Genomic DNA, 16,119 nt, shown 5'->3' with positions numbered 1-16,119 from the left:
CAGTGAGGGAGGGAATTCACCCAGACAGCATCAAAGAATATGTATATTTTGAAGGTTTTTCCAATATTTGACAGGTGATAGACAAGTCAGTCCTTAACTTTTAGAAAACAAGTCCTTTCTTCATGGTGGCAGCTTCACAAGAGATGGAAGAAAAGGTGAGTATATGAAGGGAAAAGCATTGGATTTATTTCCAGTTTAGATCAATTTTTCTCCCTTTGTTTAACACAGGAAAAAAAACGAAAAACTCTGTTTTAATACTCTAAATACACCAAATAACCACCAAAATGCTCTGGATTCTGCAAAACTGTTTGTAAAAGTGTGATACATAAATGAACATAGCATTTCAATCACATAATAATTGAAGTTGCCCATCCTCCCCATATCAGGTTTTTCCATTTTAGCATGAAGGTACAGTCTTTTTCACTGGTCCCTAAGGTCCCTTTCACCCAGTCATTTCAGCATGTTGATAATGACAGCCAAGTCAAGGAATGAAAATAGAAGGCAGCTGGTAAGATAATCCTGGACGTCATCCGGATGCAAGTGAAGCATGAGCATCTAATTCATTAAGGGAGTGGGAGGATTAGGATGGTGCTGAGCATCCATTCTGTTTAATTTGACATTCCATTAATTTAGCCTCTCAGTGGACAGGACAGGAGGTGCAACATAATTATGGCTCAGAATCTGAAACCTCTGGCATGTCTGAAGACTCATTAGTTTTGTGGCAGTTGGCTGGGGGGAGTGTGGCAAGAGATGAGCAGACTTTGTGCTCGCTGGGCCCACTTCAGTAATAAACTGCATTTAAGACTGGTGAAGCTCTCCTTGGAGATCAAAGACACTGCCTCTATATAGCAAATTACTTTCCAAGAGCTTTGAGAGCAGAAACTTCCAAGGATGCTTCACAAGGTGAGTCTATTTTGTAACAGACAAAATAGATGCTTTAAAACCTAGATGGAAGAGGTAGGATCCTAAATTTCTTCTCAGAGCAAACAGCCTTACTGAAAACACAAACCTGTGTTCCCAGTGAGCCTCTTTTCCTGCACAGCTACTCAAATAGTCATAATGATTCACCAGCCAAATCCTGCTCTGAACCAATGTTCAACTGCAGCAAATCCACAGGCCCTGTTCTGACATGTCTTCAGCCTTAGCAAGCAGTGTGCACATCCTACCTCTGTAGCACCACTCCGGAACATGTGGGATGCAATGTTTTCACAGGAGCTCTTGGGAGAAAGAAATATTGGTAAACATCTGCCCCCTCACCTCTAAGCATCAAAATAAATGACCAGATTTTTCAAGGGCTCTCAAAATACATCAGCTGTTGGGGAATCTGAGAATTTGAGAAGATGTTCCCAATGCCTTACAATAATACAAACAAACCCTTTAACATGTCTCTCACTCCAGCTGACATCTCACCTTGAAGTCACATCAGATTTTATTGCTTTGATTGAGAGGTAGGTGTGTGAAAAGATGTGTAATAGGGGCCCCCATTAATGTTTCTCACAGAAAAAATTGACATCTTGGTACCATATTGATTTAGTCTATTGGACACCGCTGGCTATCACAGGTGCAGTGTTATAGAGAAAAAATCTGACTCATTCAAAATTACATAAGTCACAGTACCTAGACATTTAGATAAGCTTAGGAAATACAGACAGACCTTTTAACTGCATTTCAACGTAATTAGCTGAAGGCTGGCAGCCAGATGGACAGCATCAGAGACAGAAACTCTCAGTTAAATCATACAGCAAACAAAGCATCAGGAACCTGTCATCATTGTCCGTCACATCTCGTATTAGCAGGAGTCAGAGGCCTCCTGCATTCAGACTGCAGCCCCCAGCTGTTGTGGTGTGTTGCAATATCCTGTTTTACCTTCTCCCTTCCCCCTCGCCCCTCGCTGAGTGTGCCCTGTCAATCAGGCTAACATACCAGCAAGGCGTCGTGTGATAGGTGTCCCTAGTACCTTGAGACCCTGCCCCTTCACCTGGTTGGTGACTCACCTGTCCCCTCCCCTTCCCCTGCCCTGAGCTTAAAATGTGAATGAGACCATGCGGCCTCCATTCTGTTACCAGCAGTAGCCCAGCGCAGACGTCTCTGTACCAATGGAATAAACATCTGGTTACCTTCTAGCAGAATCCATTCCCTTTCTCTCTACCATCGCCAGAAGCTCTCTCCTGAGGAGAACGGAGTCCTGTCTTGTGCCCCGCTGCACTCTGCCGCCAGCCAAGGTATCTCTGGGGTAAAACACCACAGTGCTGCCTGTGGCCCAGCAGCGAAGGTCAGAACTGGCCTAGGCACCATCTAACTGGTTATATTGGGATACATATTCCAATACCCAGCCAGGTGACCAAGGGAAGTGACTGTTACCTTTGGTCCTGCAGTGCATTTAAGGCCCTGCTGGAACTGAATGAAGACATTTGAAGAGGTAAAACCCACCTGGCAGATGAAACCAGTGGATGAGCACTGCCGAACCCAAAGACTGAATTTCCTCTTTTTCCTCTTGCGCAGCTCCCTCTCTGTACAGGTTGCAATGAAAACAGGATCCTCATCTATCAGGGGCTCATGCAGTACCTGCAAGTGGCAAGAAAAGAGGCAGGGAAAGAAATGGAAGAATACATGATTGCTAAAAAAAAAAAAAGGTGCTTTAATTGCTTTCAAGGAAATATAACCCTTGCAATGTGCTTGTGTGCATCACCCCAAACAGAGAATCAAACCCATTTTTGTTTGATGCTACCATCCAACAAAAACCAAAGCCTGGCCAAGCACACCCCATTATGGATAGCTGCTCTACACAGAATTTGCAAACATTGCAAGACACAGCTCTCACTTCTTCCTATCTGCTACAATTCAACATCCCTCCAAAATGATGCAGGGGATGTGGCAGGGAGAATGGATTTTTAGCAGCATCCTCCTCCATGCTTCTTCATAAGCTTCATACTGTTTGGCAGAATATCTTCTACCCAACCATCCCCTACAATTTTTTGTTAAGTACATTCCTTGGTTATAGCAAAGGAAAAGACATAATAAAGAGAGAGAGAAGTTAAAGGAGAAAAAGATGCTTTCTGCTGCCACTTGAGGAGGTGGTGAAGAGACAGAAAATATTTTTCCTAGCAGCAGCAGCTTTAGGGAAGTTTCTTTTGCCTCAGAAGCTGAAAAATTGTCAAAAGGAGGCAAGGATAAACCACCAGAGGCAGGAGTAGAAGAGCTTAGACAGACTGGAGCAAGTAATGAAGACCTGTGAAAATGAAGCACTTTCTGCATTCTGCATTCAGATGATGTAAGTGGTTCCCTGTTTCTTAAAACAGTTTTGTTACACTTCTCTCCATTAATTTAGCAGCAAAACTGAAGTGTGCTACTGCTAGATATCACACTGGTGGAACTCACCTATAGCAAAGTACCAGTAGCTCCCCAGAGCTCATGGGCAGCTGTGCATAACGTACACACACCTGAGTGCACAATGTGCAAGCTGTTTAGCAAGCCACTTGTGAAAGTACAAAGACTTGCAAACTGTTGAAAGGTCTCAGCTGATGAATGCTGGCCAAATTCAGCCACGTACATCTAAATCAGAGCAAGTCACTGCAGGCTCCTCTCCTTGTACGTGTGGGGAAAGCAGTCCCAGCAGGCCATAACTCATACCCTCGTAAAGACATGCAAAATAGCCAGAGGGTTATCATTTAAAGGAGTATGTTCTTTTCCAGTGACCATCCCTCCAGGAGACAGGCTCAGACACAGGCATGCAGAGGCTCCCACCCTCAGACAAAGCCTTTCCACACCTGCATGTGTGCTGCTTTAGTGCACATCCGTGCAGTCCGTGGCGGAAATGAGAACAAAGCCACATTAAACCTAGGAGTGACACTTATAGGAGAGATGTGGTGGGTGAGCCGTTAAGCACCAGAGATGAGCAGCTGCTTGCCTCCTGAACACAAGATGTTTGCTGAACATCACTCTGTCAGCCCAAAATAGGCACTCGCGCACTCCCCACGCAGCGATGGCTGCACACTGTCATTTATACACACTCCACTTTGCAACAACTCATGAAACATTCACAAGACCATCTGAAAGCACTCTTGCAAAATGTTCAAATTATACACCAAAATGCAGATGTGAGCAAGCAGAGCTGCACACAAAGCTATTTGTTCTTCCAGCTGCAGCTGCCCTGTTTCCCCACTGAAGCCAAATCTTCCTCTCTCAAGGTCCACACAGAACACAACCCTCCCTATCTAAAGGCCTCCTGGGGCATTTCCCACTTCTGCCTCAGAGGATTCTGAACAGCATTTTGCAAACATTAAACTTTCCCTCATTTGCTTTTGCCTTTCTGCTTCTCAAGTGCAGACGGAAGGGGCACATCCTTGGGATAGGGTCAGACACATGGTTAAGAATTTCTCAACTTCTGGAAAGGCTCTCTTACCTGCTAGATCCCATTGAGTGGTGTGGTTCCACTATTATAATCTCCCCTGCTGTAGGATGGAGAGCAGCAGAAAGAAAAGGCTGTATATGCATCACCTTAGGATATCTTCTATCCTCTGTCATTAGCTTCTTTCCCTCTGCACCACAGCATCAACTCTCCTTGCAGCAGCTCGACTGCATCCTGTTTACCCTTCATACTCTTTCTGCCTTCTATGACACAGTAAGGCCTGTCAGCCTTACATCTAGAAAGCAAATCTGAATATTTAAAACCTCTCTCCATCTTCCTTTTCTTCCTGCCCATGCTCACCCCTGCCTTCCCTCCTTGGTTCCTCTGTACTGAATTTAAATAATTTCTCTGTAAGTTCCAACTCAACTTTTGTGAAGAGGGAATAAAAATGTGAACAGACTCAGGAAAGATTTGCTGTTGCTGCAAAGACAAAATGTGGACAGGCAAGAAAATGAACTGAAAACCCTGGAGCTTCCTTCAGAGAGTGGGGGATACCCACTCCACATGCAACCACTGTTTCAACAGCTGTAAAGAACTTTGGAAGCAAGGCACTGTATAAGCTGTGCCTGCTCTTGGCACTGACATGGTGTTTTTAGGACAAAAGTTGGCCCTGTTGCTACTGGCTCATCCTATTAGTTTGTTCACCCTCCTGTATTCTCAGTCTCCCTGCTTTTCCTGTAATCTCAAATCCATTTATTTGGCAAATCCCCATGCAAAGTTATATTTGCTCCCTCTCTATTCCCCATTCTTGCTGTTGCTGCAATACATCCTTTTACAGGAGTGAGCTTACTGCCCCCATGGCATATTCCTTCCTGCTTCTCATCTTCCTTGATAAAAATCTACTTTCAGGCTTATTTACTCCTACACGTATTCCTGGCCGCCTCTTCAACATCTTTTTCTCACTCCCCAAGTGCTCCCCTCTTCCTATTCTGACTTCCTATAATGCAAGATAGTTTGTGGATTTCTTCATAGAAATCATCCCCATTTTCTTCTCTCAAATTCCCAGTTCTGTTCAGATCTCAGAAGCTTTTCATCTAGTTGTTTTGCTCCCCCACTGATATCACTTTGCTTTCCTTTCTCCTTTCCTTTCCTTTCCTTTTTCTTACAGTAATCCTTATCCCTGATAGATCTACCTGCCAAACCTTCACTCTTTGTTTTCCCCCCAATCTGTATTTGCACTCCAAGTGTTGCAGTTGCAAAGGCAAGATTCCAAGATGGGACTCCATCAATTACTCCGTCTCCAAATATCTTTCACTCACAGAACAAAACAGCCACTGTCAGGAGTGCCTTGCTTTCTTCTCCATTTTAGACCATTTCCAATGCTCTTCCCACACCAAAATTCCACCCATCCTCTCTCACAGAGAGATGGAACAGGCTTGTAGACAAAGCCCAGAATCACTAAGTCTGTTGTACTTGGAACTCCTGGACTCCATATACTTAGATAATGAAGCAACATATCCAGGAAACATCTCCCCCTGAGCTCCATGGCCATCCACAACACAGGCGTCTCTTCAGCCTGTCTCCTGGAGAAGCTGCCTCAGCTTGCCTTGTCTCTGGCTTTTGGTGGGTACCATCCAGCTGCAGAGGCCCCTTGGTAACCGTGTCTGGATGTACAGTCAGTCATTCCTTCTGCAAGGATGGCTTGTGCTTCTGCCTCTCTGCTCCAAAGCTCCTCCTGTCTAATCTAAATTCTATTGCTGGTGTCTGACATCTCTGCTTGCATATCTAGCTGCCAGTTCTGATTCCATTATGCTGCATTTGAGAGCATCTCCCTTCCCTTAAGAACCCCTCAGTATTTCCTTTTTTGGTCATTGCAGCCGTCCCTCTCCTCCTGCTGCAGATATCACTGGCTGGTGAATCTGAATGTCAGCCTTTACCTCCTACTTGCAAAATTTCCTCAGCCAGGCAATGCCTGCATTTTCCATGATTTCTGAGTAAGAGCTCTAAAATGGCACTCATTTTAGAGTAACAACCCACCCAACCAGACAAGTTTACATCCAAATCCCTCAATCGTCCTGCAACAGTTTTACTTTTATTCAACATAACGCAATCTTCTTCTACAGACTGCTGTTGGAAAGCCATTTTCCTAGTCACTCACACTGACCACATCACTTTTCTTTATTTCTCTATCATAGTTCTTCTCCAGTATATCAGGCAGATTCTTTCTATTCTCATTTTTTAAGTCCTGCTTGGCCTTTCCACATTTTACAGCTCCTTTCTGCCATCATTCAAAGGTTAACTCTGACTTCCAGTGGAGCCATGATTCCATGCTCCTCTGCCCATTTGTTCAGTCATCAATCAGTCCTCTTAAGAAACAAAAAGTCAGTTCTTACAGCACTCCATTACCATTAGGTAATTTAAAAATAGCAATGAAGTTTCATCATTTTCTGCTGCCAAACTTTCCCTAAAATCTGGCATCATGAAAGGATCAACTGGCCAAGAGCTACAGGACATCAGAAATTTACCTTGCAACTCAACATTCCCATTGCTCCTCTGTCTGTCTTTCTCCTGCTCCTACTTGTCTTATATTTGGCCAGCATTCTCTGTATATTTATGTATTTGTGTCACTCTCACAGAAGCTCTAAGACAGAATGATTCCCATTTGGGACCAGCACCCTCAACTCCTAAAGAATCATTTTGAGAACAAGAAATCTGAAATATAGAGGTACAGCACAAGCAAGGTCTTATAATTTGGAAATACCCAACATCAAATGAACATATAAGCATGAGGACAAAAAAGCAGGTTGACCAGCCTGGTTTTGCCCCTCTGTGTTTTCAAAGAGGCTGTCATCTAAAGCTGTGAGCTAGTTTGGAAGAGCTATATAAAAACTGCTTAGCTGTACCCTATGATACCATCAAGAGTGAAACACAAAGAAACTGCCCAGTAATTGGCCAAAGTTGAGCACCATGCCCTTGGAGCAGGAGGTTGGACTTACATCTCTCTTTTTGCCAGGGATTCACTCCTGCTGGTGACTGTTCCCAGGTGATATTCCGCTGGGCAGATGCAAAACTGTTTGGTTCCAAAACATCAAAGAGAAGGTACTTTAGAGGGAGAGGGAAGCAGAGAGAGCCTGGAGTTATGCTCCCGACCTCTCCCACACCAGTCAGGGGCAGCCAGAGACAGCAATCCTGTCTAGCCACATCCTGCTGATGAGCATATAAACACTCAGCAGGCACAGAAGGATATTTGAGCAGTGATGTTATTTTCTCTGAACTCCTCTGGTTTCTGGAATTCAGTGTATATCCTTGGCAGGTGAGTACCCTTGAATTTGTTGCTCTATACCTCCCAAGTGCAGGCAGGGCATCCTCCCTGCCTTCAGGCTTGCAGACAGTAGCACAGCTACAAAGCTCAGTAGCAAAGAAATAACGCTGCCCCAAAGAACAGACCCAAATCACCACCTCTTGTTGCTTAGGTAGAGGTAGTGTTTATTTATACAGATGATGCTGAGGAGGGATAAGATGCAGAGAATGTTCTTGTCATTTGTTTTACCAGTCTATGTCAGAACACTATTTTTTAAACTTCAGAAACTACAGCTAGCACTGCTGATGCACAATTAAAATGTTCTGGACTTTCAATTCCTTCATAAGCTGGAGAGTAATTATTTCCTTTTGTTTGCTCAGTATATTTAGCAAAATAATTATAATTCACTAGATTGTCTTCTTTGTTTTGGTATGCTGGCATAGTTCTTTCTCCCCGTTTCCTTTCATAGCAACTGTGGTGTTATTTTTACAGGCACATTTGGGTGGGGGAAGGGGTCACAGACAAGAAAAAAAAACCCTAAGTATTTTCTGACATAAGTTCCACTTGAAGAATCTTTTCTAGCTCTCAAAAACTAAAAGATCAAATCTATAGAAGAAATAAGTGTGAAGGCAGACGTTGTACTGCCTGATGGATGCAGATTGTTCCTGCTCTGTCCATAGGGATGAGTTAAACATGGCATCTTCCTAATCTGTGCTCTGTGAGTCCATACTCACAGACGAAAAAGTCAGTAACAAGCCTACCCCTAAGCCCAAACAGCCCTGCTGCATTCAACAGGAGCTGGGATTTAGCTGCTTGATGCCACTTACAAGAAGGTAGCATAAAGCTTGTGGGTCAGCAGCAAGCCACCCAGGTACCACAAGTCTCATGTTTAAGATACAGATGTACCTTAAGCAATAAATCCATTCTGAACTTGGGATTTCAGGTATCACTGATCACAGAAACCTGGGCCCCCCTTTTTAACTGGCTTTCAGAGGCAGAAATTCCAAAAGCCCATCTAAGTTGTTCTTTCCCCTCATCTTTCCATTTGTTTCTTTGCAACTGTCTTATTATTTTTAATTATTTCTGGTATTTCTCACTGGGCATTCTGGGTTTGATGTCTGCATTCAAGACAATTTGCAGGGAGAGGTCTTTCCTGCTGCTTTGAGAAGATGGAGTCCTCATCTCTTGAGACAAGTAGTGTGCTGCCCTGATTGATGGCACCCAGGAGGATGTCACGCACAAGGCTCCCTTCAGAAGGAGGCCTGGAACATCCCCCAGAAGCCTACTGGAGGTACACTAGGGTATTTTTAACAACAGATTCAAAACCTTATTCTTTCTCACAGGGTTATTTTTGAAGCTGTATTTTAGTGCGTTTTGTTCCACTCAATATCACTGAAACATGCTGCATAGAAATCGCTGACGTAAACACTGACAAAGGAGCAGAGAAGTGGAGGAGGGAGGAAGAAAATTGGGCTGTCTCTACTTCTTCCCCCTTATTATTTTTAAGTAGCATCTCCCTACCAAGCTCACGGTAATAAAATGTTTTGCTTGCGAAGATTTAGATGTTTTGCCACTGCAAACAGGGTGCTGTGATTTTATCAATTCAGTTCTCAAGCCTTACTCGGGATGGGGAATGGGAGAAAGGATATACATGCAAATAAAATCTTATCCTTTAATGGAATTGCACTCACAGTGTGTGCCACAGCACACCATTCTAAGCATTTGCATTAGGCACAGTGATCAATTTCTGAAGCCTTTATCTTCTGCCCACTGAAGTTAGCAGCCAGAAGGATTAGATTTCATATCTTTAAGGGAGCTCAGTCCCAACAATTCCATGTTTCTCATAGCCTGTTTTGTCTTAATGGAAACATACCTTACATAGCTTAGTAAGAACACTCTTCCCTCCTCCCTTCTCTACCTTAACAGCTTTTTAGGCAGCTGTGCTCTCATGGGTTATATAGGTATGATTTTTATTGTCCATAAAATAAACTGTAATCACTCGCCATTTATTTTAGGCACACTTCAATGGATGTGCAGCATCTATGCCTTCATTAATTTTGCGCAGTGCACAAAAATGGGATGCTTCAGAAGGGAAAGAGGAAAAATAAGAGGACTGTGGATACAATACCCTTTCCAAATGCTTAAGTGAAATATTTATGTTCTGGAATTAGAGAATTGATTGAAAAGTTATATCAAACAGTAACATATTTCATGCTTATGCCGTTTTCTTTCTGGATTTCTGAACACAATCAGTAGCAACAGCTTCAAAATAATTTGTACTGAATGAAGTTTAAATAGATTATGATGACTATGAAAAGATTTTCACCTGTATCCCTTTCCAGTCATGAGGAAGCAGCAGTGTTACTGGACCGTACACCAAGCACCTACTGCTAAGGTCAGGGATGTTAGCAAACTCAACTCCTCCATCCCTCCAGCCCAGCTGCACCAGCTCTGCCCTTCTACCCTTGCACAACCTGCAACCTCCCATCCTCAGGTTAGCAAAACCTAGTGCCAGCCTCACTGAGCAGTGTCCAGGTTTGTTTAGGTCACTAAAGCAAACAGCTGCAGCTCAGAGAGCACCATTCCCACTGAAACCTGTTTGCACTGCCTGCACTGACAGACACTGATGAGCACTCACACAGGACAGTGCTGCTTTCTCTCTCACTTCAAGGAGGCACTGCAGCTTCCCCCAGGCAGCTGTGCTGTGCACTTTCTGTCCCAGGGAGACAACCAGGTCAGATGTGCCCTGCCAACAGCTTAACTCTTACCTGGGCTTGTGAAGGTCTGAAAGCAGAGTCAAAGCCATTCTGCAGAGAGTCCAGAAAAGGCTGGATTTTGTAGAGGCTATGCGTTGTCTGGCTCGAGCGGAAGGCCACAATGTGGAAGTACTTCAGAATCTTCTCAAACCTTGATTGTGTCATGATAAGTGCAATGCTCTTGTTGCTGTAGAAGCCGCTGCTCCAGATGCTGAGAACAGACTCACAGTGGTGGATGCTGGTTGATATCATGTAGCCTAAGAAGGCCTTCATTTCTGTCAAGGTGACATCAATCCAGGCATCGTCACTACCAAACCTCTCCTGGTATTTCTTTGCATACATGTTGGTTTGGACCACCATATTCTTTAGTACATTGTCAGGGACAAAGAGCTGAAAAAAGTCCATGGCACTGGCAGTCAGGGGCATTTTTCGTGTTGGACCTAGGATAAAAGAAGGAAAGATAGGCACACTCCTGATCACTACAAGGCACATCCAACACCAGAAATTAAAAACATGAGTATTTTTCTCATGCAAATGATGGTATGTACCCATTGCCTGACAGACTTCACCAGGAAACTCCCCCTCCGCCCCATATCCTTCCTCCTGTATGATACTATACACTCTGAAAAGTTTCTCCTCTGCTCTGCGCGGTTATTACTTTGTAGCATGCAGGCTTGTGAGACAAGCAGGCATTTTATTTCTCCACTTACACATTACCTGCAGCTTTTATCCTCAGCAGCTGTTTGGCACTCTTTCTGGATAGTTTTTCATTGGTCCATATGCATGTCAAAGCAATGCCTTCCTCCAAACAGTCCAGAAGGACAATGTGAGTCCTCCAGAGGCAGCACTGCCCTCATCCCAGGCAACATAATTCCAAGTCTCTATAACCTGATCCCACCTTTCCTCTTGCACCTCCAATTCCTGCCTAGTTCACTGTCATAATTCTGTGATTTTCATATCTGCCCCTGCTCCACACAGAGTCACATACAGGTCTATGTGTTTTTGAGTTTTGTGCCTCTACCACCACATTGGAGTTTTATCCTGCACTCTGATATCCCCAAGAAAGCACATTACCAGAACAAGTCACAGCTACCACGTGGCTAGTGTCACTGTCCCATATCACAGGGAATATTTTTAGCACTATAATGCATGCAGTGGTCCTCTTCCTCCCACAATGTAATAAGCCTTGCAGTCCCATGCTGGGATTACTCTAGCATTTCACTGATCTTGCACCGTCTCTGCCAGTTTCAACTACTCCATAAGAGGAGGGTGATAAAAACAAAAAGGAAGCTCTAAGGACTGGCAGCACTGTATAAGTTCAGCCAGTCAGACACCAGATTACACTAAAGTGAATTAGGAACATCAAACCCACAATACCAGGCATGCAGACGCCCGTATTTAAAGCCCTCTCTCCTCTAATCCCTCCCACAAACTAACCAAGCTCCATTCCAAAAGTAGTAGTTTTCATGCTTGCACCTTGTAGTAGTGTTTTAGTTATCAGGTAAGGTCAGGGAACATTCTCTATTCTACAGAAGCAGTGAAAACCAACACCCTGAGCTGAGCAGCCTCTTCAAACCCAGCAGACAGGGGAGCACTTAAAAGCAACTCTCTACACTCCTGTGAAAAAGACAATGTCATGGGTATAATCCCAAACCGAGAAATACTGCACCTTAGTCCAGCAGCCTTTAGCCCTAGAACTGTCTGAAATACTCCTCCTAATCAAAAGCAGAAGGCATACAGCTTCTCATTTGGAGCTGTGCCCAACGGGAGTGAGTCTTTCTTGCGCTACAGGGCTGTCTGGATCTCAGCATCGGCTCTCCCAGCTGCATCAGAGCATGAGATTGACCATCACACAAGCTGGCTCTGCAAAGATGCACTAGCACATTGCTCCAGTCTCATTCTCCAGCACCCCTGTATCTCAGTTCACATTCCCAGTCGCAGCAACAACTACAGCTTGCAGAAATTTTCCATGAAACAGAACTACAAGGAATTACATAAATATGGTGGTTGGCCTTGATCTTAAGCCTTAATGTTTGGGTGCAGTCTGGTGAACTCAAGCTACTAGAAGGACAGTAAAAACAGACTTTGAAACAACATCAAGACTTTTAAACTGTAAACGTTCAGATTCCAAAGAATGCCAAAAAGCAAACAAAACTGGATTTTTTTAAAATAAAAAAACTATCTATTTAAAGATTACTTTCTAATTTTAATTTGTGAGATTGAGAAACTTTCAGCTGAAAGCATATTCCTCTGTATTGTAAGACCAGAAGAAAGAGCCTTCCACAAACCATGTTTTGGTAAGAACAGAAAATTTCAGCTTAAATGATAAAAGGTTTTCATTACCAAGTGAAAACTATGGGGCTAGAGCAGATATATTTACTTCACCTTAACTGCTAGTGCAATAATAAAGCTGCTTGACAAATGTTTTCTTCTTTTGATCAGAAGGTTTATTTTCTGCTAGCACTGGCTAGCGCTGTTATAGTTCACAAAAGATGCTCTATGCATGATTCTGTATCTTCATTCTTTCCCATAGCTTAATCAAGTCTTTATATTCTACAGTAGGTATGGCTTTCTAATAAAAACACATAGAACAGAGTGTATTCTAGTTCTATATGAAATCTTGAGTAACTATCAAACTCAACTCCAGTGCTCAGGCCACCTTCCAGGTAGCACACAGAGACAGTTTTTAAATACTTGGCTTCAGAAGCAGAAGCTGGGAGTAGGGGTAATATTTTAAATCTTGTCCACAGCAAACAAGAATTCATAAAACATCAAATCTTACAAAGTGAAATACCTTGAGACTCTTGGATACAGACAATAGGTACATGCTGGCCTCCATCTTCGGGGAGGTAAGAGCAGTCAGAAGCATAAAATATGTAATTTTGGTGTAACAAAATTTTCAGCAGCTGCACAAGTTTACCTTGATAAGTGATACCTATACAGGATACAATAATCCTTCCTTATCCACTAGTCCTGTTCCAGACACAGAGAACCTGCTACCTCCTCTCCTTCCTGGAATAAATATACAAGCTTTGTATCTCATTGGTCATGCAGAACCCACACAGCTCTAAAAAAGCAAGCTGAATCACTTTCTGACTCAAACATCAACATAATTGTTGATTAAATAAAATTATGAAAGCCCCTGTATATTCTCATTGTCTTAAAAAACAGCCTTTATTAGCAAAGTGAGCACAACTGATTCATAATTTACTGATATGTAATATAACAAGAGCAACATTGAATTTCAGTAGGAGAAGTGAATTTTTAACATGAATTGAGTTTTGCATAGTTAATGACCAGCCTAAAATATTTAAATATGACTTTCTAAATACACAAATATATCCCATAGAAAGAGCCAACTGTCTGCATAAGGAACTTAAATAGCTAATTTGTACTTTTAAAGGATTTTTACATTGACTTAAATGGCACTTACCCAGCAAATACTGATATGAAGAGTTTCAGTGTTTCATGCATGCACTGTTTAGCCTTCAAAGCTTTACTCAGACAAATGAAAGAGTGACTTTGCCTAGTTGTCCATTCTCAGAATGATTATACAATTATAACTGTATGTAAAATTCAGATTTTTCTCTCTCCTCTGCTATAAAGTGTTTGCATGGAAAATATATTTACTTTCATAGGGTTTCATTAAAAGCCAGTCAGGATTTCCAATCCAAAGTACAGAGACAAAGTGCAAAAGCACTCTTGGAGTGTCTGAACATGCATCCAGACCCAGTATTCCATGCACAGTCAGGACAGGGACAGCTCTACTGAGTAACCTCTGACTGGGCAGCACACACACCAGCACCAGAACTTTGGGCTTGCACCTAGTGACCTTGCAGGATGTGGAAAACAACAAACAACTTCTGCTATGATACAGCCTACACACACAAGCTCCTCTTCCTTCTCACTCTGTCTGCCAGCAAGAACTTGCCTGTGCAATCTGCAGCAACCACCTTGCAAGTCATTACTGCTATTTTGACTCGCTGGTTCCATTTTCTCTTTTGCACTCAGAAGGGATGTCTCCCACAAAGAGACATCTCCATTTGTAAGAACAGTCTCAAAATAAGTGAAAAAACAAAGCATGAAAAGCTATTTGTGTGTATGTGCTAGCAATGTGACTGTGAATAGAAGCTGGCCCCTTGCCCTGGAAGAGTGAGCATTGCAGAGCCCGTTGTGGCTCAGCTCAGCCCAGGGCGAACTGCAGCTGCCTCACTGCCCTGCTGTCCAGCAAGAGAGCAGGCTGCACACCCAGCTTCTCAGCAAACATACCCACTGCACAACTCCCACAATGATTTAAGGAAAAGTTCAGGTGGAACTTCAGGCAGGCCCTGCTTGTTGTCCTAAAATCCCTGGTCTTCTCTCTTACATGGGTCCCCACCGGTCACATTCTTCCCCCTGCTTCGTTCCCTTTCTAGTCTTCCTCACTGAGCAATACATTAGAAAAAAAAAAAAAAGAATATCAAGTGAATTAAATGTTTTTTTCTTACTTAACTGGTTTGCAGAATTAAGTAATTTGAGAGCATTTTTAAAAGTTAATGTATCCTTTCCTATTTTTTCTGTTCTGATTACCAACCTCAGAATTCACAGACTCAGAATAATGGATGGACAAAAGACAGAAAGTTTCAAAATGTATTGTAACCTATCAGTGCTTACAACATAGTATACAAATCTTAAGAAGGTCAAAAGCAGCATTATTTTGGGCAGGATAAATCAGATATGTGAGGAGAAAACACAGTGAAAGAAAGTTCTTTTGCTCTGCTGTGCAATAGACTCTGTTCTCATTCAAACTGCAATTGAGGCCTGCAATAAAATATTGCATTACTCTGAGAGGCCCAGGGGTTACCCTATGTATAACCCAAATTGCACGGCTGGTAAAAAAACCTTGTGCAGAGCTAATCACAGCTCATTTTGAAGTTAATGCAACTTCATTAACAGCTTGGCAGACCCCAATACTCCCAAATCAGGAACAGGAGCAGTAGAAGTATCAGTTCAATAATTTTGAAGTAATTTTATTATCTTCTTTGAGGAAAACATCTAACAATTTATAGCCACCTACAAGAATAGCACATTAAGCATATTATATGCAAATACATACCTAAGAAAAATCAATCCAGAAACTTTTTTTTTTTTGGCCATTGGGAAGTACCTTCTCTTCCAATATATGGTACAGCCTTCAAAAACCAAGGTTTAAAAAGCCAATTAATTCCTTTTTCCTAAGTCTAACCAATTAGAAACTGTTTTATATTCCTGACAAGTTACCTCTGCAAAAGTACACAACATGATTTTTGGGTCTTATTTAGAGAACATAAAAAAATGCTGACAGAAGCTTTTCGTCAGAAAATACTCATCCATCAAAAAAATCATGATGTCTTTATGGAAGGTGTCAATTAATGAAATATGACAGAGTTCAAACAATTTCTCATCTTTTTCAATGTGCAGGGAGCATTATAAAGAGCTTAAAAAAAGGCAAGAAAACAAAAAATGATGTTTTAATATTTCCCAAGTGAATATTTTCCAGAATTTCTGTTCACACTAAGTTTCCTCATGCAACCTTTGGAAGCACTGGAGCTTATCTGGCTTGCCAGAATATCAGTCTTCATATCAGCTCTATTCTTAATGGCCTAGAAATGTACATCAGACCATCCTCATACCATAGCTGGTTTGACAGCATTACAGCAAGCCTGTCAAGACAGCTTGAAGTAAGTTCACTTAAC

At 42.5% G+C, this 16,119-nt stretch overlaps 1 protein-coding gene across 1 annotated transcript in view; it reads right to left on the bottom strand.

Moving 5' to 3' along the window:
* Window positions 1-16,119, bottom strand: part of PGBD5 (piggyBac transposable element derived 5) — a 64,138-nt gene that overhangs the window by 27,519 nt on the left and 20,500 nt on the right. The window contains exons 2-3 of the mRNA XM_005491108.4: window positions 10,418-10,845; window positions 2,431-2,565 (exon numbers count right to left, since the gene is read on the bottom strand). Of these exons, the coding sequence (XP_005491165.4) occupies window positions 2,431-2,565; window positions 10,418-10,845 (563 nt within the window). The remainder of the gene's footprint in view (window positions 1-2,430; window positions 2,566-10,417; window positions 10,846-16,119) is intronic.

The sequence above is a fragment of the Zonotrichia albicollis genome, chromosome 3, assembly GCF_047830755.1.
Source record: "Zonotrichia albicollis isolate bZonAlb1 chromosome 3, bZonAlb1.hap1, whole genome shotgun sequence".
NCBI classification, from domain to species: Eukaryota; Metazoa; Chordata; class Aves; order Passeriformes; family Passerellidae; genus Zonotrichia; species Zonotrichia albicollis.
Note: the sequence above shows the minus strand (reverse complement) of the source record. Positions and strands in the feature narration are given on the sequence as shown.